At 39.4% G+C, this 25,301-nt stretch overlaps 4 protein-coding genes across 9 annotated transcripts; 2 read left to right on the top strand and 2 right to left on the bottom strand.

Annotated features, from left to right (window-relative positions):
* Window positions 1–66: 66 nt before the first annotated feature.
* LOC117633552 (actin-related protein 6) lies at window positions 67–5,956 on the top strand. 5 transcript variants are annotated; one of them, XR_004586679.1, is made up of 11 exons: window positions 67–907; window positions 1,029–1,245; window positions 1,333–1,396; window positions 1,755–1,839; window positions 1,917–1,967; window positions 2,053–2,115; window positions 2,196–2,331; window positions 3,144–3,159; window positions 3,297–3,987; window positions 4,787–4,890; window positions 5,531–5,956. XR_004586679.1 is itself a non-coding variant. In XM_034367194.1 (8 exons), the coding sequence occupies exons 1-7, from the start codon at window positions 126–128 to the stop codon at window positions 2,320–2,322; spliced, it is 1,389 nt and encodes a 462-aa protein (XP_034223085.1). In that variant the 5' UTR covers window positions 67–125; the 3' UTR covers window positions 2,323–2,331; window positions 2,467–3,024. The 5 variants fall into 5 exon arrangements, 2 of the variants coding, with proteins under 2 accessions (XP_034223085.1, XP_034223084.1); XR_004586678.1 differs by having other exon boundaries at window positions 3,144–3,987; XR_004586680.1 differs by lacking the exons at window positions 3,144–3,159; window positions 3,297–3,987.
* A 783-nt stretch (window positions 5,957–6,739) lies between these two features.
* On the bottom strand, window positions 6,740–16,379 carry LOC117634253 (WD repeat-containing protein 11). Its single transcript, XM_034368255.1, has 20 exons — window positions 15,049–16,379; window positions 14,321–14,780; window positions 13,711–13,798; window positions 13,403–13,584; window positions 13,092–13,228; window positions 12,377–12,443; window positions 12,009–12,174; window positions 11,761–11,869; window positions 11,323–11,398; window positions 11,044–11,226; window positions 10,249–10,409; window positions 10,012–10,117; window positions 9,649–9,853; window positions 9,278–9,564; window positions 8,970–9,091; window positions 8,488–8,632; window positions 8,289–8,381; window positions 8,003–8,076; window positions 7,630–7,683; window positions 6,740–7,513 (listed from the first exon to the last, which is right to left on the bottom strand). Exons 1-20 carry the CDS (start codon window positions 16,044–16,046, stop codon window positions 7,213–7,215), a joined length of 4,014 nt encoding a protein of 1,337 aa, XP_034224146.1. The 5' UTR covers window positions 16,047–16,379; the 3' UTR covers window positions 6,740–7,212.
* Window positions 16,380–19,592: 3,213 nt separating this feature from the next.
* LOC117633515 lies at window positions 19,593–22,051 on the top strand. 2 transcript variants are annotated; one of them, XM_034367152.1, is made up of 4 exons: window positions 19,593–20,003; window positions 20,092–20,206; window positions 20,293–20,407; window positions 20,596–22,051. In XM_034367152.1, the coding sequence occupies exons 1-4, from the start codon at window positions 19,903–19,905 to the stop codon at window positions 21,525–21,527; spliced, it is 1,263 nt and encodes a 420-aa protein (XP_034223043.1). In that variant the 5' UTR covers window positions 19,593–19,902; the 3' UTR covers window positions 21,528–22,051. The 2 variants fall into 2 exon arrangements, with proteins under 2 accessions (XP_034223043.1, XP_034223044.1); XM_034367153.1 differs by having other exon boundaries at window positions 19,611–20,003; window positions 20,623–22,051.
* An 896-nt stretch (window positions 22,052–22,947) lies between these two features.
* LOC117634982 (umecyanin-like) lies at window positions 22,948–24,080 on the bottom strand. The gene is made up of 2 exons (XM_034369289.1): window positions 23,798–24,080; window positions 22,948–23,531 (listed from the first exon to the last, which is right to left on the bottom strand). Exons 1-2 carry the CDS (start codon window positions 24,012–24,014, stop codon window positions 23,209–23,211), a joined length of 540 nt encoding a protein of 179 aa, XP_034225180.1. The 5' UTR covers window positions 24,015–24,080; the 3' UTR covers window positions 22,948–23,208.
* Window positions 24,081–25,301: the final 1,221 nt, after the last annotated feature.

Here is a 25,301-nt window from a genome sequence, read left to right as displayed (position 1 = left end):
TTTCAATCAAAGAACAACTTAAGTAAAACCCAAGAAGTTCAAAAGCGAATACAAGCTCTAAATTTTTGTTTGACATTGGCCTATTGGTGCATTTTCATTTCCTGTTGCAATACATCCTTTAGCAAATGCATAAACCCCAGCGAGTCACTCACGCACACACTCGCCTAAACCTCAACCTCGCGCCAAATCAGTCCCAGACCCCCACCACCCAACCCCCCCTCCACCTGGACATGCATCAAAACGTCGTCGTGTTGGACAACGGCGGCGGCCTAATCAAAGCCGGACTCGGCGGCGAGCGCGACCCCTCAGCCATAATCCCCAACTGCGTCTACCGCCCACTCTCCTCCAAGAAATGGGTGCATCCTTCACCCACCGAGCCCATGGACCTCACCTCCGCCGCGGTCCGGCGGCCCATCGACCGCGGCTACCTAATCAACCCGGATCTCCAGCGCGAGATCTGGGCCAACCTCTTCTCCTCCCTTCTCCGGGTCAACCCGGCCCAATCGTCCCTTCTCCTGACGGAACCCCTCTTCACCCTCCCCTCCATCCAACGCGCCACCGACGAGCTCGTCTTCGAGGACTTCAACTTCTCGTCGTTCTACGTGGCCCACTCTCCCTCCCTGGCCCACCTCTACGAGGCCAGCCAGCGGACCTTTAAGGCCCAATGCAGCCTCGTCGTTGACTGCGGCTTCTCTTTCACTCACGCCGTCCCTGTTTTCCAAAACTTCCCCATCAACTACGCCGCTAAGCGAATCGACTTGGGCGGCAAGGCCTTGACCAATTACCTCAAAGAGCTTGTATCTTACCGCTCTGTCAATGTCATGGACGAGACCTTCCTCATCGACGACGTTAAGGAGAAGCTCTGCTTTGTTTCCTTAGACGTTGCTCGTGACCTCCAGATCGCAAAGTTCGTGAATTTATTTTAATATTGTTTCTATTTTCTTGTTCTATTTTTCCTGGAATTTGGTTTAATGTCATTTCTGGGTTTTGTTTGTTTGTGTTTTTTTGGGCTTGAAATGGGTGTTCAGGAAACAAGGGAATGACAATGCTTTCAGGTGCACGTATGTGTTGCCTGATGGTGTTACGCATACAAAAGGGTTCGTTAAGAACCCAGAAGAGGCGCAGAGATACTTGGCTTTGGGAGACGGTGACACACTTGAAGAAGTGCAGCAAAAGATGGATGTGGATCAGATGGAAGTTACAAACAAGCTGGAGGATCGAAAGAAGATTGATTTAACCAAGAATGTAATCTTTCTCCCATATATTTGAGCTAATTTAGTAACTGGTTGTGTTTGTTCTACTTCTGAGTGGTGTTTGTTGTTTTTTGGGCAGGAATTTGACTTGACAAATGAAAGATTCCTTGTGCCGGAGATGATCTTCCATCCTGCTGATTTGGGTTTGTCTTATATTCTGGTTTCAAAGTACACTTTTGGGGTTTTAGTTTGATTCTTGAAACAAATACGATATATGATTCTTTGTTGTTGAATGAAACATTACAGTATCCTTTTGTGGTTCATGTTGGCTAGGGGTTATTACTTCTGCAAGTTGTTGCTTGATTCATGTAGAGCATAACGATGGAAATATGTCATTAGCTGTTTCTGTAGAATATGATACTGTGTGGTATAATAGGAGGTTTTTAGAAATTCTATAACTTGTGTGAACATTTATGTGATTTGGTAATGATTTTGCTCATTCCTTTGGGAACTCTATGATTTCTTACAAAGCAAAAGCACTAACTTGGACCTGTTTTGCAGGAATGAATCAGGCTGGGCTAGCGGAGTGCATAGTTCGAGCTGTCAGTTCCTGCCATCCTCATCTTCAGCCTGTACTCTATGAAAAGTGACCTTCCAAACTCTGCATTTTACTTGAAAGAAAAAAAAATTATTGTCAGTACTCACCTGCGTGTGTTTGGCCAGCATTATTTTAACCGGCGGAAGCACACTATTTCCTCGACTTTCTGATAGACTGTATGTACTGATCTCTTTTCCGTTCAGTTGTGCAGTGTCAGACTTAATACTAAATCATCCTTAAGTTTGTTTTGATATTTTGCAGAGAGAAAGAGCTGCGGCCTCTTGTTCCTGATGACTATCAAGTGAACATAACTCCTCAACAAGAGTAACTTTCCTCCTGATCTGTATTACTCTGTTTAAGCATGCCTACTTCCAGTTTTATTAAAATGGTCCATGTTTTTCCAGCCCCATACTAGGTGTTTGGCGAGGAGGATCTCTTTTAGCATCAAGTCCTGATTTTGAAGCAATGCGTGTCACCAAGGCTGAATATGAGGAGCTTGGATCTGCTCGATGTCGCAGGAGATTCTGTTAATCTTGAAGGGTATGTTATCTGAATGATCAAATCCACCTTTTACAGTAATTTACATATCATGCTGTTTGGTTGAGAAGACGAGCAATGGAGTTAGATTCCAAGTAATTGTTGGACCACGTAACATTACCTTGTAAATTTCTATAGCACCTTTGTGGAAGCGAATGGTCCGTGAGGGATAATGCAGCTGCCTATGCATGTCACTTTTGTTGTCAACACTGAAGAAAAAGTAGGTAGAAGCAGGCTTGGCAGCTTGGTTATGAGAACTGAAACCTGATTGTCCGTCCTTGTCATGCTCATGAGCGTGCTAAAATGAAATGCTACATACATTCTGCCTTCCCCGACGTCTTTTTTTATTATTTTTAATAGATGTACGGGGGAATATTGAGGTTCGATCCCTTTGCTATAGAATCCTGCCTAGACAATCCAGAAAAGCTATTATTTATGTGGAATGGGCAAACTCAAGAAAAAGACATAAAAATATTAAGATTTATAATTTTGATCCGGAAGAGTTCAGGAGATGGTGACTCCTCGGCCATTGTAAGCTACATTGCAGTGTCTTCTAAATCAAGACCTATCTGATTCAAGCTTTGCCTCCAGCATGGACACGCTGAACGCCTTGGTTTGTTCATGTTTGAGATACCTTGGTTGTTCTTGTAGAAGAAAGATACTTGTTCTAACATGTTACCTGCGACATATTTATCTTGAATCGTCTTTTAAACATAAAAATAATGCATCCCTACACTTGTATAAAATTGCTCTCTAATACGTAGGATATTTTATTAACAAGTTCATGTTGATGTTTGTTCGACTTTCTTCTGTAGCTACAATATCAACTTACAATCCAAGTTTTCGGATGAAATCCAAAATTGTTTATTGTTACTCATCAACCAAACAGCCCCAACCCTGAATAAGTAACAATCCAAGTTTTCGGATGAAATCCAAAATTGTTTATTGTTACTCATCAACCAAACAGCCCCAGCCCTGAATAAGTAACAATCCAAGTTTATTGCTTATTGAAGACGGGCCACTTCTTTTCTTGGGCCAGAGAAGCAACAAAACCAAACAAGCCCATAGCCCATCCAAATCGACAAACTGAGATCTGAGACAATCGTATTCATAAGCCCTTGGGAGTAACAAAAACCCAAAGCCCAAACAGAGCACCGAAAACCCGCCAACTGTCTCTCTCTAAGGCTCCAAGCCCTAATCTAATCCCCGACGCCAAGAAGCTTTGATTCGATTCGACGAGATCATCTACGATCGCAATCACCGATACGTTAGTGACGTTTGGGTTTGAGGCCTTTGCGAAGATCGCGTTCAAACACACTCGACGGATCTGACGCCTTTGCGATGATCGTGTTCGATCGGTTGGGCCGGTTGTTTCAGTAATTCGATCCAATTTGGATTCGAAGACGATCATCGATGGGGAGGTCGCTGGTTTTGCCCGTGGATGAACGATTTCAGGGTCGCGGTGTTTCCGATGGTGTAAATTACAACCTTGACGGTGTAACGTTAGGGTTTGTTGTTGGGCAGATCATATGTGGCTGATGTGCCTGATCTGGTGGAGCCTGAGTGCGCTTCGGAATTGATTCAAGCGACTCTCTCCTTTTTTGAGACAGATTGACTCACAGATGTTCATATCTTTACCTTCTCGATCTTCATATGCAGGTTAATTTCTTCACGCCTTATACTTTTAAGAAAAATGAAAATAAAATTACTAATAATAAATGATTATGATAATAGTTTTATTTATTTATATGGTGGTGATATATATAATGAAAATAATCATGAACATGGTTATCGCCATTGGAGGCGTTGAATGACTGTTTATTTGTGATGGAAGGCATTGAATTACTGTTTATTTGTTGAAGCATTTCCACCTCATAAGAAGAGTGTCTATTGTTGAAAATCTTTCTGCACATCATTATCAAAGAAGAGTTTTAGATTACAAGCTGTGAAACCTTTAAGGTTTATTTGGACCGTTACACATTTTGCATTGTGAAAATAGTGATTTATTTAATACGGTTTTGTAATACAAGTATATGCTGTTTCTAAGGTAAATTAAGATTCACACGAGTGGCTGATAGGGAAAATTTGCTGCCCTATAAAACGCAATGGTTAAGTTATATTTTTCTGTTTTATGCTTTGGTGCTGATCAGTGGTCCCACCGACCATTAACAAACAAATTTGATGCTATGGTTTGAACCTTAATTGGAACTTCTGTTGTCAAAAATTAAAATCGTCATCAAGGTTGGCCGCCTCCCTCGTTCAAGCAAGAAAGGATCTCCGATTAGTTAGTGGCAGGAATTATTTTCATAACTTTTACACCTGGGGAAAAAGAAAAAGTTAAAGTTAAAGGCCCATAATATTTGTATAATTTAACCAACCTAATGCCATGATATTAGATAGAGAAAATTTAGCCTTTGTTCATGTGTTTAAATTCGTTTATTTTGTTCTGTTCTTGAAGAGGAGGCAACCTCGGGAAGGCAGGACAGGGGCCTCGCAGGACCAATGTTAAGTGAGACAAAGTTGTAAAACTTGCAAGGTGAACTCATGAAAGATCTACATAAGGTACATATGGACGCTAGGACACTTTCTGGAAACATAATTCTGTGAACAAACCTATATTGTTCCTATAAATTAAGTCATGCAGCCACTCGTGTGGCTGGGGGCCAGTATGTTGCACTATAAAATACAACCATAGTTATAATTCTGTTTTATGCTTGTTAGTTGCATGCTCGATGCTGATCAGTTGTGCCACAGGCGATTAAGAAACAAATGCAACTGCTGCAATCTTATTGTTAACTTCTGTGTATGGATAGTTAATGTGGGGCAATAGTTATATCAAGGTTACATAATTTGGGTCAATGCTGGGTGTGGTTGTCTCCCATCTGTGGTTGTTTCAGTGATGATTTGCATTGTTATGAATGTAGTGTTATCTTGTATGTTTGTCTTTGTTCCAAAAAAATCAGGTGCTTGGGTTGCACCTTGGACAACTATGGGTCTTGTTGCTGTTTCCAAAATATTTAAAAGAAATCTGTGCACATTGATGTTTAGCCTTTGTGAAACTGAATTTATCAGGTCTAGAGGCACATTTTCAAATCATCATGTGTATTATATTTTCAAAGCCTAGGCACATTTTCGTAATCATCATGTATATATTATAACATATTGTGAGAGTTCACTCTGTTGTCCTCAATATTTTGTTCAGGTGGGCAGTAGTGTGACCACAATCAAAGTGTGGAGTTCTACAATACGAAGTAGCTGCTGCTCAGGATATTTTTACTGGGTCCTTGTGTTTTGGGCAAAGGCTCCAATTTCCTGATAGGTGTTGTTCCCTGATGAATGCAGCTCTTAAATTTAACGGAGCTTGAACTCGAAGTGGGTTGATATTTCAAGTTGGGTTTTCTCGTTCACTTATATATTTCTATAGATAGGACTCCTGCAGCAATCCTTAAACTTGTTTCCGGCCTTTTTTTTTTTTTTTTTCCCCTGTATGTCAATAGTAGCTAATGCAGAATCATTCTATAGCGAGGGCTTCAGCTAAGGGCCCTCATTACAGAATTCTTTTGCTAATGCAAAACGGATGTAAGGTGTCATCATAAGTTACGTCAGTAACAAAAGTCGTCTTTGTACAGAGTTGATAGCAACCGTCCTGCTGATTAAATTCGGCCCAATATCTGAAGCTCAAGAGCCAATAAGACAGCCCAGAAATGACTACGGTAGCCCAACCAAACGCTGCATGGCGAAAACATAGGCCCAATGATGAATTGAACCCCAAATAAAAGCCCGGTAACGAATAATAAAGAATGATGGCCTAACTTAATAAAACAATGAATAGTTCGGCCCATATAAAAGCCTAAGTAATGAATACTTAGTCTCAAAAAGAATGTATGGACCAACGAAAGCCCAATAATGAATATTTGGGCCCAGTGTTCAAAATGATTGCATAACTAAAGCCCAATAATGGACCCAATAACGAATAATTCTGCCTGAAGAAAAGCCCAGTAACTAAAATTGGGCCCAAAAATGTCGGCCCAACTAAAAGCCCAATAATGAATATTTTGGCCCATTGTCCAAAATGATGGCCCAACTAAAGCCCAACAATGAATAATTGGGCTCAAGAATGGAAATTCCGGCCCAAAAAAGCCCAACAACGAATAATTCCTCCCAAAGAAAAGCCCAATAACGAATACTTGGGCTAAAAATAATATTTCGGCCCGACTAAAAGCCCAACAATGAATACTTGGGCCCAGTAATGAAATGAAGGCCCAAAGAAAAGCCTAATAACAAATAATTCGGCCCAATGAAAAGCCCAATAACGAATAATTGAGCCCAGTATAGAAATGATGACCCCGCTAGAGCCCAATAACGAATAATTGGGCCCAGTATCCAAAATGATGGCCCAGCTAGATCCCAATAAAGAAAACGTCGGCCCTACTGATAGCCACAAAATGGTTGACCAGAAAAATGTACAAAGCCCTAATATGAGAGACACTTTTTAGATATTCTCCTGTCAAAATGAAGAAATAACATCATTACACATTCCTACTACACAAACATTATATACTTTGATATGGATCTCTCTTGACAATTTCTACATTTACAACATTTTCCAGTAATGTTTTCTACCCAAACTACATAGCTGCAGTTGCAATCCAGCAGATCCAATTTCAAAACCAAAAATTTCTCTCAATCGATTGCTGGCTAAGAATATGACCATTCTTGAAGTTGGCCAGGTATCACTTTCATGTCCTCGTAACGTCAAATTGCTTTTGGCCCATGAATCTAGTAAGAGCTGTGGATTGTTTTTATCGATCGAAAGTCTGCCATTTCTTACCGTAAAATACGGAGAAAATGACTAAGTTGTACCACGTGACCAGGCCTAGTCCTTCATTCGGAGAATGGTTGCGAGTCCATGCATAGATGCACCAATTTTCTTTGATATTGCCCATAATATTCACTGACTGCAACAACATCTTCATTCTCAGGGCCCAACCCAGGCAAGTGAAGCAGCTTGTCCTTGATTGAAGAACTAGATTCATCATCTGAGTTCCCTAAATCAGAGATGAAGTTGGCATGAATTTCTCGGCAAGCAAGGATGAACATAGCTGCTGTGTCCGGTTGTTGGGCTTCACGAAGTGCTGCCAATGCCTCTTGCAGCGCACCAGCTGCAACATACAAAATCAGAGCCCTGCCAATGGATCATTTAGTGCAAGTCAGATGAGAAAAAAAAAAAAAAAAAAAAATTTATAAAATACTTTTTAACAATTTCCATTTTAAAAACCTTAATGAGCAAAATAATGATACCTCCATATGTTGTGTTCAGCGCGAAGGACATGCGAAGCCCATCTTAGTAACACCCTGGAAGAACATTATACACACAATTCAGCTACCATAACCATAGTGAAAGAAAATTAGAATTGTACAAATGAAAATCAGGGGACTAGAAATGGATCTGTTTAGCCAAAAAACAAGCAGCAAACGTGGGGATGAGTTTATATGTCACCAAATGGCGATACATTATGAACTTATGATATATAAATAAATGAAGAAATAAAAACCCACGTTTAGGCTACCGGGCCAGCAATAAGCAGCAAGCTAATCAACTAAAAAGTATATAGAGAAAAAAAAAAAAAAACTGGTAGGGGACCTCAGAAATGGTGAATAGAAAGTAAACAACCTTGCATAGTCAGATCCTTTTAAATGAGAAGCAGCTAAAGTTGCAGCATCTGTCCAACACCCAGCATCTTGTAGCTGCATAAGAGATGTCATGGTAATTGGTGGTAATATAAGATAATGCAAACCAATACAAGTCGGATCAGATTCTACAGGCAGAAAAGCTAGAATAAAGAAGATTAGTGTGATTACTTGACACAAAACCTGCGAAGTTGTATGAATTTAAACTGAAAACAAAGGCCACACTTAGATAACTAGGTTTACAGAACTTTTTTAAAGTAGAACCTAACCTGAGAACAAGCTTCTTGATACCTTCCTACAGCACAAAGAAGATGAGTCCCAGATAATGACCTGTCAGTCCTGACCATGTTGGCTGCAACCACCTAAATGACATAAGAGTAAGTATACAAAATGCTGAGACACTTAAACCACTTTATTCCAGTCACAAATGCATTTTGGTGTCATGAGCTGATCTAAGTAAGCACTCACCTTAACTGCAAGTTCAAGGAGAGACTTTGACACAGCAGAAGAAAGAGCAACAGCACGTAAAGCATTTGCAGAGAAGTAATTGCTCTCAGGAGGGGTGGAAAGCAGTAAACTAACTGCGGATTCTAAGTTCCCAACCGAGACAAGCCTAAATTATCAAGAACACAAAGTAAATCATCAGAAGTAAACCAAGAACCCCAAGACGCAAAGTCTGGCATTCTTTTTAACAAGCCTACAATTTTAAATGTACAAGTAACTGGGCAACTTCGGCATTTAGCATGTTGCCAAAGAAAGACAATAGGAAGGATGGAACTCAGCAAAAATAGCTTCCCAGTTCTATGCTTTCAAACATATGGAGTTTTACCAACCAAATAAAATATTCACCCAATAGCAATTAAACCAGAAGGCATTAAGTCATGCTTAAGCTTATCCAGTAAATATGTGGGCAGTACATCTAAACCATGAGAACGATATGAAACACTCACTCGTGTACACGATTTTGAATAGCCTCTTCTCCCTCCAGCTTCTCATGCCAAGGAATACGTTCACTAGCATTTGCCCACAAGTCTTCTTGTTCAAAAGCCATTAACCTGAGCTGACCTTGGTTCTGCTTACCATAGAAGTGGATAAATTATAGAAACGTTACAAAGCTTTTATGAAGGAAAATTACCTACAACAATAGTTTAGAATTGAAGTGCACAAGGTATAGGAGAAATGTTAGGTAACATAGCAACCTAGCTTAACACATTGTTTACAAAATTTGAGAGTAATGAGATCCTCAAAAATAGCTTACCATTGCATCTTTCTTTTCTGTTCCAGACACTGACTTTCCTTTTGATGTTATCCTACTAAGCATAGATGCATCATCAAGCTCTGGAACTGATGCTGACACAGGAGCTTTTTGTGGAGACTTGTTTACTAACTTATTCATCAAATGGTTAAGAGCACGAGGCAGTTGCAGCCAGAAAAGGGCTTCTGAGGGTTCTCCAAAAATTGCAGCAGCAAAGGCAAATCTCACAGAACAACCATTGGTCACCACCTTTGCATATAATTTTGCCCTCTCATCATCCAGTATGCAGCCTTGAGCAATGTAACATTTATAAGTTAATAGTAAAAACACTAATAAAACGATACTCAAATGTGAGCTACTTAAAGAGGACCCACCTTCTTTACGATAAGGTTCTAAGACTTTAAGCAGCAATTCTGGTACCACAGGGTCACCAACAGGTGGTAAATCGATCATGTAACTGCGAAGATCCTCATTGGACTTAGGAGTTCCTGGAATTAGGTGAGGCCTCTTATCTAAAGTTGTACTGCTAGTATTAAACCAAGAGGGCTTGACACCTAATTGTAAGATCACCCGCAAAGCCTGTAATTTAAAAATAGGTTGTTACTCTAGTGTAGTCTTACTCTAATACAGACATGAACTTCCAGTTGTCAAAGGGCATTGATTGACAAATAATCAATAGAACTGGAACAGATTAAAATTGCTTCCATCAAATAAAAGGAAAATGGAAACATAGTTACCAGGGCATGTGGTATTGGAAGCAGTATAGGAGAACATAAGGGCATCGGACGGAACCTCTCTTTTATAGATCTGGGCTGGTGGGTATGCCCAAGTTTTTTGTCAATTCTGCATAAGAGTAAGACTATTAAAGCACAGAAATGGCTAACACCAACACAGGCCATCCCCTCCCCATTATGACTAAATAACTTGAGGCATAAAGAAATTACTCATAAAATCGAACAAAGTTTGACACATACATATTAATCTCGACAAGGCGAAAGCTACTATCAGCTCCAGCTATGCACAATAACAGGGGGTCGTTTTTGTCAGTTCGCAAAGGCAACCAATCAAGTTCCAACACTAGGGTTCCAGGAAATTGAGGCTGTAAAAGTGAATTGGCCAGTGGGTCTGGAGAATCCTGCAATTAAGACATGTAGATAGTTACTGAAAAATGACAAGAAAGATCAACTGAAAGTAAAGTTGCGACAAACAAAGCAAAGTATTTTACTTAACAAACATCAAATCTGGACTTGGATAAAAGAGGACTGAGTAAGCTAACGCTTAAAACTCAGTCACGTCCTATGAATATGGATACTAGAAAAGAACCCATTTAATAATACCAAATGTATATCATCCAACAGAATGTTCAGTAACATATGCTGATGAATTTCAAGAAATGTTTAGTTAGGAACTCAACAAGAGTCGGGAAGTGAGTGATACCTAAACACTCTGCTGAAGACTAAATCTTACAAGACAAAAACAAATAGTGCCATAAAAATCTCTTGGAATATTGTGTCTGCTGACTATCTTTACCTTTTTATTTATAAATAAATGAATATCGTTGCCTATAAAGTTCATCAATCATAACCTGAAGTGGCATCCCGTTTTCCTATCCAAGTGACATATATACATTTACTTGCTCCACTTGGGCAAATTATGATTCAGTAGATTACTATATGTACTAAAAATAAACTCCAATGGTGGTTGACATGCATATGACAGCGGAAAGAATAATTGCCCATATAATATTTTTTTTTTTTTTCCAAACTTACAAGGTCAAATACGGAAAATGTATTGTCATAAAATAGTACAGCAACACGCCCCCTACTGCGGTCTCCAGGCACAACAGGTGAGAACTTAATTCGCCGGATACCCTCTCTATGAGTGTTAAATGAAGAAGAATGTCCAGTGGTTATATCCCACCAGCGAATATTTCCTGACCTGTCCCCCATAACCTGAAAATGATTCACAGAACAGAAATCTGAAATGATTGAGAAGATGATATAAAATACCAATTGGCAGAAATGAATACAAAAATATGTGATACATACTACATGAGGTAACCGGTAGGCCATGGCAGTAATTAGTCCATCAGATGAGACAAATGAAGAGGAAGGCCATTTTGGTCTAGAAACAAGCAAAGAAAAGCCACTATGAGAAAAACTTATCTACATGAAATATTAGTTTGTAAGAGGTCAAACAACTGATAATGATACTAATATTTAATTGTTGATGATTAAATAGACTCTGGATGAAACAACATGTTTGAAGATTTTAAGAAGCGAGAAAAATCCAAGTTCCAGATGCTCTAGAAATGGTCTAAAGGAAATAATGACAAATGAAAATCAGTACTTATAAAGCAGCAATTCTGTCATTCTCATTCAACCTGGTTATTATAGGACCAACTTGGCTGGAACCGAAAGTCAGTGTGTGGCTACAATAGGATACAGATTTGACAATCTATCCATTATATTAAAAAAGAAACACACCTGAAGTCACGAATCCTCCGCCCATGAACCTCAAAAACACCAAGAGCACCATTTGCCAGTGCAAATGCAAAGCTTTCAGAAGTGTCATCTTGGGATCCATCTGAGCTCTCTGCATTTCAAGCAAGAAAAAACTTTACTTCTGCTTCTTGAACAATTAAACAATCCAATAGAAAGAGAAGTAATTCATATAGACTGGCAGCTGGTATACAAATTAATATTATACAAGCTTATCAAGTAAACAAGCTCACTGGAATCAGATGATAACTTTGTTGGAGAGGATGTCCCATCTGATGCCACAGATGTCTGATCGTTGGAGGATGATGATGATTGCTTAGCAGGTCCATTTTGAACAGGTCGTGGAACCGTTGGAAGGGTCCATTCCAAAACCGTAAAAGGAAGAGCTAATGATCTAAGCTACACGAGATATAGAGTGTAATAAATACCACAATGCATACATATATACAACTGGGAAGAGTTGTGAGATGCATATAAAAAAGTGCGTATTTTTCCTGGTGGTTTGAAAATTGTAAAGTTTCTGTTTAGTGTAGTTGAAATAAATTGCTGGGAAATCCTTCCAATTGGAATATGATAAAACCAAAGAAAATAACAAATTTACCATAATAGGAGTCTTTGTCATTGCCCAAACCTCTACTGGTGCATCGCGAAGCAAAATAAGAAGGTACCTGGAAAGCATAAGCAAAAAAGTTACATTCTGTGGCTAGGGTAGTTAAAAAGAATAAAAAACCGATGTGGATGCAAGAAGTGCGAAGAAAAGGAGCATTAGTGTAGATATCCGATAGCTATATTGGGCCAAATAGGCCAATTCAGCCATACTGAGTCAACAAGGCCAATTCAGCCAAACCAAAACAGATATTGTTGATTTCTACTAAACATGTTTGCAGGAAATATTTGCCAAAAAAAATTTTCCTTCACATAATTCCACCACTTGGTACTTCTTGTGCGTCCTGAGGCTCTTGATTACACCTTTTGATGTCACATATGAAGACCATAAAATGCCCCTTTTTTAAACTAAATGAAATTTGAAACTGTTTCTTTTGTCTTCGTAAAAGAGTTGTAAATTTTGCCTCAAAACTTTGAAACACCCTCAATTTTTAATCTATGATCCAGTAGAGGAGTCAATTTAAGACATTAAGTCAACTAGGGGATAAGAAAGTACCAAGGTTCACTCTTAACCATTCAATATAAACAAAGATACCTTTTCAGCTGAAGTATCGATCATAAATTCGAGTAAACCCAAAAACATGACACAGGATATAGAAGATCTAACTAATAACCATAAATAAAGACATGAACCAAGGTATGAAGTCAACCTTCCAGAGGAAGAGGCCCTCAAAGCTCTTATTGGTGCACGTTCAGGCTTTTGCAAAACCCGAAATGGTCTATTAAGGCCACTTCTAACACAGGTTACAATGAGCCTGTTGATGAAACCTCCAGATTTTTCACTCACCTATATCAACAAAAGTAATGCTAGATATAACAAATCAACATGGATTGATGATACTTTATTTTTTTTTTTTTTTAAAGGGCAAAATTGTACTAATCAAAGATAATGCTGAGCATTAAATCACAATAACTAGTAGCAATCAAACAATTGACAACATTTGAATTCATCGTAACATACCTGACTATATGAAAATGAAACTAGTCTAGAATTTCCAAGCCATCGTAATCCCCTAACCGTACCATTATGAACAGAAAAGCTTGCAGCAACAGCATTGGCAGAAACATCAACCACATCAATTGTCCCACTTTGAGTTCCCAAAGCAACTAATGGAACGGCTACAACAGGATAGTTTCCCCCGCCTTCATACATAATCAACTTACATGGTATTATAATTTCTCCCAAAATGATGCTAACTCAAAACATTCTACAAAAAATATATATATAAAATCAACATATACAGTAGATTAGTGACAGGATGAACTAACGGCCCAAAGTAGCTGTTGAAGAAGGCGAAGGTACAGCTAGCATAGTCACTGCTGAAGAAAGAAGCTGAAGCTGTCCAACTAAGCTAATCTGCATCAGTAAGTTGGCTCTTTAAGCATGCAGAAATTTTATATTTGAACTTTGCACTCAATGGGATTGGCAGCATGGGATTTTGGCTTCTTACGACTATAACAGAACAAAAATAAAGAAAAGAAAAGACTGGTAATCTGGTATTGTGGTCCTGTTTCTACTGGAGTAACATTGCAGTGAATGGGAAATAAAGAAACATTTAGATGACCAAATTTACAGCTAGATATACAGAAAGTATATGAATACAAAACCAGTTCTGCTCTGAACCATATGCAACCACTAAAATACATATTCATCGGGCCTGTGTGTGTATGGGTGGGTGCGTCTGTCCTTTTGGGAGGACCTAAACAAGGTTGTGTAACCAATTAATACCAATATCTGTTTAATTAGACGGGGATGTGAGTAGGAATTGCATCTAGCTATCTAATTCACATCCATTGTTCAGGTTGCATTAAATTCTCTAGCCAGTATTAACCATGAAAAATTGAAAGTTGGAAGAATAGCAATAATCTAGAAACCAACCTTAAGTGATATATCCGCATGGCTGACAGTAGAATTTGAAGGTCGGCTTCTGCCTGTTTGTTTACTTGCTTCCATGTCAAGTCCTCCAGTAGCAGAAACTAGAATGTTGGTATTGGTCCCAGGAACTGGGACTTCACTGATATCCAAGTTTGTATCATCCTTTGGATTATCTTCAGCCCCTTCAGCAGTCAAGAGCCAGTCCCATATTTTTCCATCATCAGAAATGGAGATCAAATGTGTTTTAGAAACAAGAAGAGGTTCATCACAAAAATCAAAAGGATTATCAAAATCCACATCAGGGAAAGGAGAATGAGGTACATCAGAGTAAAGCTTGCTGACGTTTTGGAGGGTCGAATCTGATTGGGAGATGACGAGAGCAAGCAACAAAGGAGAAGGGACAGATGTGCCAATCGAGGGAATCAACTCTTCCATTGAACACATTATGTGCACCTGTTCTCGTCTGCGTAAATATAAAATGCATATTAAGAATAGTAGAGTTGATTGATTGCGATCTAAAAATTTCTTAAACTTCGTCATAAAATGGTTCAAATGCCAATAAATTCCAGTTCGATTTCACGCACAAGTAGAACCATCGAGCAGCTTAATTCAAAACCTAACTTTCTACAATTTGATCGAGAGGTTCAATCTTTCAGATATAGCATAACGTAACAAAAATCATCAACGGAAATTGAAAAGGCTGCAATCAATCAAACTTTTGGAGAACTCACTCTTTTCGGCGCCAAGTACTGAGCTTGCCATCAAGATGAGCGCAATAGAGGTACTCGTGATTGGGATCGGGCAACACGTCCAGAAACTTGCCGCAGCCGCGAGGTAATGTAGCCGAAAATAGGGGCGCTTCGTACTGCAAATCGAACACCACCAGCTCCCTCGGGAACGTCACGAACAGAATGTGCCTCCATTGCGGTGAGAAAGCGAGCCTCGCAGCATAAAGAGGGAAAGCCGCGGACGCTGACGACGAGTTCCCGGCGACTCCACCGGCCAAGTCTCTCTCCAGCTTCAGCAACTCGGAGCAGTCGGTCCGAATCTGAAGCTCCTTAATAACGACGTCGTCTTCGGTCTCGCCCAACACGGTGACCGAGAGCAGAAAGCCTTTGAGTCCAATGACGCAGAAATGGCGCGAATCGAAGGGATCGCGACGAATGCAGGAGAGAATCTCGGGTGCGGCATCGTATCTCCAGAAGCATCGGCCGGTGGAGCTGTTGTAGAGGGAGAGAGAGGAGAGTCCGGAGATGGAGGCGAGGAGGTAGGAGTCGGGTCGGGCCTGGACCCAGGCGAGGTCCTGGATGGCGAGTTTGGACGAGGAGGAGTCGGAGTCGAACCAGAGGACTGGGGACTTGAGGCGGAGGTCGAGCAGGGCGATGCGGCCCTGGCGGTCACCGGCGGCGAGCAGGAGGTGGGAGCTCGAGGGCTCGGTGGAGAGGAGGTCGCGGCGGAGAGGGAGAGGGGTCCACCGGACGGAGGTGACGAACGGGGAGAGAGATGACGTGGAGGAGGATGCTTGGGTGGGAGGGGGCATAGGGAGGGTGACGATGAGCTGCATTGAGCGAGCGTCGAGGACGGAAATGGAGCTGCCGGAGGGAAATGCGAGGAGGCCCGATGGGCTGAGGTCGGCCGATCCGAAGTTGTTGCGGCTGGGTGGGCCCGGCAGCATGCAGTCCCAGCAGTCCTGGACTGTAGAGGCCGTCGACGCTCTCGGACTTGACATGGCGTTGCAAGTGTTTTTTTGTCCGACTTTCTCCTACTGTTGCGATTACATAGACATTTTAGACACAGAGAGCAGAACGTTCAGTTTGATGTTTTCTTTTTCTTTCTCAATTGGCTTTGGTAGCTAAAATTAAGGTCAATGTAATGGAAATTCCAAGGTCTCTCTGTCTCTATGATCCATTTATTCTTTCCTTTTTAAAACAATTTAATTAATGGTAGTTGTAGATGCAAAATTCCCAGCTCATTGGCCCAACTTATTGCCTCCCACCATCTCTGCAACCTTGCGCATCGTGATGATGACGAAGGATTGCCCTGCCCCAAGCATTGGGTCATTGGCCCCTAATCATGCTTTCAAGGGGCTAAGATTGTTGGGCCAGCCCTAACATTTTTCAGTTTTTTTTTTTTTTTTTTTCAGTACAACAGTTGGAGCAGCAGATATTTATTGGATGTTTTGGAAAATTTTGAATCTTTAGTCACATGAGTAGAGGTGATGGAGCTCAACTATACTTACTAACTCGAGTTTGCGGAACATATGTGATATAATTTGTTATTTAGTTGGTCTATTCATATTTTGGAATTAAATTTGTACAATTCTAACAAATTGAAATGAGTTTACCCTTTTTAATATTAATATTGCTGGAAATGTGGGTTAGACTAGTGAGCTTTAAGGATGGTAGAAATCCTCGTTGGTTCCGGTCGTCATCGATTCCCATACTCTAATAGGGGTGAGATAAGGGGACCCCTGAATTTTAAAAATCCTCAATCATAGACAGGCCGATGATGATATTATTATTCTCATTTTCGAACCCAGCTTGACAACAAATATATTTTGATAAAAAGTAATTTATTTATTTTAAATATAATAAATTTATAATTTACTATAACAAATTGACAATTAACTTCTTATCAATTTATCTTTTGGCCGAGGATACAGTGATAGCAAGATTGTTTTTGGTTTTTATTACTTTGGCGCTGGGACATTGCTTCAAGTTCAATTAAAAACCATATATTTTTGTACACGGGGATACGGCTGTTACAATTTGATTTTGCATGAATAGGATTACAGTATAATGGGTTCAGATTATTTCTTTCTTGCATATGGCATTCAATTTAATTTTATGCACATGTATTTGTTTGTATCGATAAATATTTGTAATTGCTGGAACATATTCAGTTTTATTTTTTATTTTTATTTTTTGGGGGGGGGGGGGGGGGGGATATTCAGTTTTCTATATATGAGTTGGTTGTTTATAAATAAAATGGGGATTCGGGGCAGGTTTGGGGGACACTTCCTCAACAAAGATGGGGAAAGGGATTTCTCGAAAAAAATTTATCAGGGACGAGGGTGAAGATGGGGAGCAGGGACGGGAATGGTATTGTTATACCCGGCCCCGAACTAGCATGTTGTCATCCTTTGTGAGCTTGTCCTTTCTACCCAAATTTGAATCCCACACTCTGTAAATTACAAAGAGAGTCATGATAAATAGTGCGTAGTCCATAATAATCCAAAGTGGTTGGTACAATTCAATATTTCTTTAGTGAGGGTCTTATTTAAGGGCCCTAGATAAGGTGATATCTCTTAACTGTTGAATCAAAATAGTTGAGTCATTCTATAGTGAAGGTCTTATATATGGCCCTTATATGAGGTCATATTTCTTAACCGTTGGATCAATTTAACCAATTTGATCAAACGATTAAGAGATAGGGTCTCACTTAAGGGCCATATATAAGGCCATGACTATAGAATTCTTGCATATCTAATAATTAAGAGATATGACCTTACTATAGAATGACTATGGTGTAATTGAATTGAATTTGAGGCAGCGATGAAGTGGGCCTGGCCTGGTGAAGAGGATGATAACGATAACCTACTAACACCTAACCAACTCAACTTCAACTTCAACTTCAACTTTCTGTATGGCAACAATCAAAGGCTGAAACTTGAAAAAGACGAAGGTTATTCATTAGTAGTTTTTTGTGTTAAGCAGTTCAAGTAATATCATCACCACCACCTATGTCAATTCATTTGAAATTGAGGTCATCTGCTGTCAAGTGTTGGTACGTATTGACTACTTGCCCTAATTTATTTGATTGTGATATGTACTTTTGTTTTGTGCAAAAGATTCGATTGGATAGAACTTAAAATGTATGCAATGCAGTGTATTGAATGTGACGTGGGCGTATATTAATAGCAGCAGCAGACAGATATTGTTTACCTTTGATCATCAGTTTTCACCAGTCACCACTTTGCAACAAAAAAATATCAGACAGATGTATCATATATACCTTTCTTTCAGTAACTTTCACCAGCCAATGCCACCACCTCACCCACCCTAAAAAAAAAACCCTAATATAAGGTCTCAAAATGAAACTAATGCTTTGCTAAACAAGTCTGGATTGATCCAATCCAATTCAAAATCCAATCAATGGAAGCAAAGTATGAGGAGCTAATGATCAGTTAATGCTTTGCTCATCTTTGATCCTGCAATATGAGGTCTAGGACAAAGGCAAAACTGGCAAACATGCATACTTGTACTTAAAAGTGACAAGCACCTACCAAGTGCGTCATCAACAACACTAGTGCTTCTGAGTTTTGCAAGCGACTGCTCAGAATTGAAGATTGCAAGTTGGATTTGCTGGATCGAATCGATCACCTAAACAGCAAAAGGGTTCAAGGCCTAGTCTCTACTGCCTGGCTCCTACCTTTGGTTTGGTCCTTTCCCTTTTGTATTGTACAGCCATTTTCAAGGGCGGACAAGACATGAGCTTTTGGTGGGGAAGAGCAATGCACTGTCAGGGTGGTGTCAAAGCCAAGGCAAATGTTATAGACCGCTCAACAACAACAACAATAACAACAATAAATAACAAATAATAAATATTGATGCTTTTAGTTTAGCTAACACAGCTCAGCTGCCGTGTATTTATCTTCTTTTGTGGGAGCTGCTGCTGCACATTGTTATATTTATGACTTTATGATCTTACTCAATAAGATGTATGTGACAAGCTTCTTATGTATAGGTAGCTTCGAATGCGTCAACCAACCTCAACATAATTGTTCATGCCAATGCTTCCATCCAACCTCAACTAAACAATCTTTGATAAAAGGCTATTAAAATCCAAAACCCTAGTATCCAAATAAAAAGTGCCAAAAAGATTATGTCTCTACATTTTATTTAATCAGGAATTGTTTAGTTGTCAAATGTCATAAATCACAGTATATCGTTAATTGTATTGATTGCACGATGATGATTAATTCAATTATCTACAAAGAGGGACACACCATGCACCTACATTGCACATCCACATTAAGAAGGGGAAATACCATGTTATATGACAAATCTTGTAACATGTCATGATGTGCACTCTCCTAGTATTAGTAAAAGATAGGGTCTCAATTTTCCCTTATGTTTCTGTCTGCCCATACTAATGGGCCAATTGCTGAATGATATGGGCAGAGACAAATTTGCAGGCACAATTTGATACCCACCCCACAAACCACAATAAGCCCTCTTTTTCCCAAAGAGGGTGACCCCCAACACACAAAGAAAAGAAAAGATTGAACATCAAACTATGGTAAGCTTTTCTAAATTATTGGGGGAAGACAAAAGCATGGGAAAGCTACCCTTCCTCTCTCCCCATGTACTACTGCCCAGCAAAAACTGTCCCATTGCACAAACTTAGAGAATGAAGGTGGGGAAACAGAAACAGTGCAAAAGCACAACTGAAAAATGAAAACCCATCACTCCATGTAGAAGAGTCCTAGCACTAATTTGTCCTTCCAGAAAACCACGGCCAACGTATTTCTCTTCGTCTTCTTTGTGCCCAGGCTTCATAAGCTGCTGCTCTTCAAGTTCAAGATGCCTAGGCCAGGGCCAAGACCTTATGAGTGTGTGAGGCGAGCTTGGCACAGCGATAGACACCAACCCATGAGAGGTTCTATCATTCAGCAGATTTTCAGGTATTGGGTCCTCTTTGTCTCAACGGGTTTCTTGGTAAAGGTTTCTGCTTTTCACATTTTGCTGATTACCCATCACCTGTTTGATTAGGGTCGTCAGTGAGGTTCATGGCTCCGTAACTAAGAAGAACAAGGAATGGCAAGAAAAGCTACCTATGGTGGTTTTTAAAGCAGAGGAAATTATGTATTCCAAAGCCAATTCAGAGGTTTTTCTTTTTCCATTTCAGGGTTAGAGTTTATTCGCATTCACTGTTGGTTGTGCCTGTGCTCATTTTGCTTACTTCTATTGAAGGCTGAGTACATGAATCTTGAAACGCTATGGGACAGAGTAAATGACGCCGTTAACACAATTATCCGGCGAGATGAGGGCACTGAAACCGGAGAGCTTTTGCCGCCTTGTGTTGAAGGTACCGTTGACTTGATTTCTTTGCATTTTGTTGGATTGAACTCTGAAATTATGCTACTGGGTTGTTCTTATTTCAATGCATATTAGTTCAAGCTTAGTTTAGTTTGCAAGCAGAAATTGTGCAAAATCAATACACTAGAAGTGTGATTTTGTATGTGTGTTTTGGTTCTTCCTCTTTATGTTGTTCAGCTGCCCTTAATCTGGGTTGCATTCCAGTAAGAGCTTCAAGAAGCCAACGCCACAGTAATCCAAGGATTTACCTCACTTCAAGAGCACAAGAACCCCCTTCTGCTCCCACTAGGATTTTGGATAGAACTACTGATGAAAGACGCCCGCAGTTTTCTCAACACCACTCTGGCAATCAATTGAACTTTGCAAAAGCCTCAACTGGGAATTCTGCACATTCGGTCCCAGAATCTTACAGCCGCATCAACCAAAATACTAACCTCAATAGCTGTCGGAATGACCCCTTTTCACTTGAGAATCTTCCTGCTGGCCATAACCAGTTAACAACAATGTCAACCAACAACTCCTTGGACTTGGGTTCAGTGTATCCATTATATTATGGAACTCACTATCAATCCGAAGAGTGCCAGGTAGGTCCTCAGGTCCCAGAAAACACACATTCTAGGACTATATACGTTGGAAAACCAATTGTTACCTCGATTGCGGAGCCTACTAAGCACAACCTTTTCTCCTCACAAACTGCTGAAAATGTGTCACGCAGAATCACACAAGTAGAAGTCCATGATAAGCCACTAGAAATGGAATGTGATTTATCATTGAGGTTGGGTCCTGTCTTGCACCCATGTATTCAAAGAAGCTTGGCCAGTGAAACGGAAGATATTGGTTCAAGCAGTTCTCAAGATGGGGGAAAATTAAATGATTTGTCACCATCGATAAGTAAGGAAATCTGTTTCTTTCCCACAAAGACTGCTTGTGATCGCTTTGAGTCCACTTCAAGTTTGTGGAATTCAGAGGGTGAAGGTCGGAGTTTGGAGGCAACTGTAAGGAAGCGCAAGGCACCTTTTAGTAGCAATGAAGAGGATGGGAAATTTTGCGGGCAACCAGATGTCCTGCCCAACAGATTGACTGATCGAACTAAAGGGCCTGGTTTGTAGACACTCTTTTCCTTGTGTAGTATATATGCTTAAAAATCCAAGATCCCAATATATTATTGAATCCTCTTTTGAGAGAACTCTCTTCTTATGTAGCTCTGGTTGTGAAATGTCACAAGTTGATGTTACTTGCTAGTTGCATTCGTGGAAAGATGTGAGTTGTAAATGAAACCCGAGTTGGATTTATATTATATGATCAATGTCCTGGTAACATCAAATTTCCTGCTCATGTGACAGAAACTAGTGAGATCAGTCAACTTTAGATTAGTTAGACCTATTGAGTTGAGTGAAAATGAGAGAATTAAGTGTTGTAGGTAGAAGACATGAGAGCTTTGTGGTACTGTGCAAAGAAGGAAGCAAAGCAAATAGAAACTTCAAATTTTAGGACTTCACTACAATGAATTGGAGTCCTCTTTGAAAATTTGGCATTCCGCTCTGGGGCCTCCGAGTGGATGGCTTCTTTCCAAGAATTTGTTTACCCCAGAACCTAGAAAATTAATATTGAAAGTTGTAGGGAAATTATTGTTCATTGTTTGATTCAGATATTAGGTTAACAGTTCCTATAAGCTTTTAGATGATGAGTGCCTCTAATTTTGGGAATGGGCCCTATTCAGATCCAGTGTGTTATAGTTTCCAAGGGAAAACCTTTGCTGTTTTGCTTGGTGTCTGAGGGAGTATAGCTTTGTCAGATCAATATATGATATTGAGACCTGGGTTGTGAGCTTTTGAAGATCATTATCAATTTTTTGAAGGTTTGTGGAGAAGATCCTTTTGTGAGGGCTCGAATGGTGTAGGGGTTTCCCTTTGACACAATGTTGAATCCTCTTATATGAGAATTTTCAAAAGTTGTTACTTGCTAGTTGCATTTGTGGAAAGACGTCAATGAACTGTAAATGAGAAGCCGGAGTTGAAACATCAAATTTCCTGCATATCTGACAGAAACTGTTGAGATCAATCAACATTGCATTACTTGAGACTTGTTGAGGGCAGAAGACATTTTCGATCTCTGTAGTTTAAACAGAAACAATCGTTCCCCAATAGTTTAGTAACATTTGCATTTGGTCCAAAATTACTTTTCTTTGTCTAGTTAATTGAGAGAAATGATGCATCTCGTGACTCGTCGCATGGAAGGGTAAAAGTGTAATCTCATCAGGGCAAAGTACTGAAACTGATGAAGCAACAATTTATTGTGATTTGTTGAAGAAAAAAAGAAGTTAAAAAAAGGTAGAGCATTGATTGATGTATATATGATCATCAAACTACAAATTTAATTCAGTAACATTTTACTAGGAAGGAGGGACCAGTGCAAAGAATGAGAATTAAAGTGAGGACAGAAATGAGAATATTTGCAACAAATTAAAGCAGGTCGTTTGCCCGCGAAAACCTTCAACTCATTTGAACAAGTAACCCGGTTCAAAGTTCAAACCAAGCATTGGAATTATGCCCAGAAAAGAAAAACGCCATGTTCAAACTTCAAAGTTGAAACCCTTGCCAAGCAAGCGTGCATTACATTTCGTTTGGTCTTACAATCTACACACGTATCACTTTTATTCAAAATAATTGTACAATACAATACTGCGTTGATGCATAACATCATGTTATTGTAATGATAAATATGAATATGATCAAACTATACTAAATAAAAGGAACATAGTTTTAAATTAAATATAGGACAACGAATTTATTAAGAATGATTAAGGAAAGAAATGGCAACTAGTGTGGAGATGATGAAAGAGCCGAGAGTAGTTGGAGTGAGAGATGAAGCATAGGAGGGTGGTGGTGGTGGTGGAGGAGGAGAGGAGTTGTTGGCTGCTGATCCAACGGTGATGGTGACCTTTTGGCCTCGCTCGCAGTGATCACCAACAGTGCAGATGAAGTAAAGTGAATCAGTAGAATTGATTGCGATCCTCACTCCAGGGCCGAACACGATCCCTGGGTCAATGCAGTTATCGTATTCTTCTTTTGATGCCACTCCGCCCACGTTGTGGTCTCCAGTCCAATTGAATACTGCAGCATTAAGATAAACATTAACATTAACCAGTAATGATGACAAAATTAATAAGAACAAATTAAAGATATTCTATTTAGGTATTGATTAATTTGTCAGATTAAGCACTTTTGGGACCGCTTAGTAACCATTTATGTTCATAAGCGCTTTTATTTGAAGAAGGTTGAAATTTTAAAAAACACTTCAAGGGCTTCATGAAAATAGAGTTTGTAGCTATTTAAGCAGCACTCTCAAACAGAGAGAAAAACATAGCATGCTTGCTTACCAAGTCCATCTCCTATCTGAAACGTCTTTGAGGCAGCCCATTCGGAATAGAAAGAGGTGTTCGGGGGAACAGCCCAGCCGAAGCTGTCACCAACAACATAATCTTCTGCAGTTGCACCTTTCAAATTCAATAATGAAGGAAAAGCTACCGCCATAACCACGAAGCAAGCCATCACCATATTCATCTTGTTCATCATCCCCCTGCTGCGGCTGCCCATTTGCCCTTCTGAACTATGCTGGAGTAGAAGTGTGTTTGCAAATTGCAATGTGAATTAGATATGCCAAGTGTGTGTTGATGGTAGGAATTAGTTGGTGTTGGATATTTATAGGCTCGGGTCGATACTCATGTAATGAATACGTACACGACAATGAAACTTTTTTTTTTTTTTTTTTGGATAAGAAATCTTCAAAGGAGAACATGCATGTGCATTAATTCATGAATATTGAATCCAATAAAATAAAGCATCTTCTGTGCCGCGATTGATTGATCCATCACAAGATGAAAGATCAAAAGGAAGCCAAGTTTTACCATTTCTCTGAGAGTCAAGAGACGTACGAGTCAATTGCGTGATGCCCTTGGTATATCACATTTGAATTCAATTCAATTTTAGACCTCGTCTTCTCTTCTTTTTCTTCTTTTTCATTTTTAAATGAGAATATATTACCTATTGGCTGTCGAAATTTGTTTACCTTGTACAAAACTCACAATTATCTGCCGTAAAAGGAAAAAACCAAAAATTAAACAAACCTTTAAAGATTTATATATAGATAGTAAATAGATGCCAAGTTATTAACGAAGGATGAGTTTTAAAACTGCTCAAAGACTGCCAAAGATATTAACAACTAGCTCCGACATTATCAATCTCACGACTTCCGATCCTAAATATTTTTTTGCACCTTATATACTACAATTGTTTTGTTCCCACCATTGTTATATATATATACACACATGCCTCTCTTGATTTACATCTAAATCATCATTGTGCCCAAATGTATAACATAACATACATGTTTTCTTTATTTTATTTTATTTTCGCCATTGTTACGGCTCTCTTGATGTCCATCAAAGACAGATTTTCCTCATATGACATTGATGCGTGTGTATTATTATTGTCGATAAGATGGTAATAACAAAATGAACCGACATGTTATCAAGAATATTGATCCAAAATTCGGGTGTCTTGTATATATATAGGTTTTTTTTATATATATATATAATGTATTGTTTATATTTAGGCCTATTTACTACAACCCCTCCCAAAATTATGGTTCAGTCTCATTTTGTCCATGGAAGTTCAAGTGACCCATTTTGCCCCTTGACCAAGGTTAGTTGTTCCACATTTCCCGTACTTTTAACTTCATCCAAAAGTTTGTTAAAATTGTTGATGTGACATAGGTATTTTAGTAAAGAAAAAACTAGGGAGACCACATTGTGTACTAACTCTTTAATTAGAGGTGGCATACGAAAAATGTGGTCTCTCTAGCATAAACCTTTTAGTAAATAC

Source organism: Prunus dulcis, chromosome 7, assembly GCF_902201215.1.
Source record: "Prunus dulcis chromosome 7, ALMONDv2, whole genome shotgun sequence".
Taxonomy (NCBI): Eukaryota; Viridiplantae; Streptophyta; class Magnoliopsida; order Rosales; family Rosaceae; genus Prunus; species Prunus dulcis.
The sequence above is the reverse complement of the archived record's forward strand: the minus strand, read 5'-3'. Positions and strand labels throughout refer to the sequence as shown.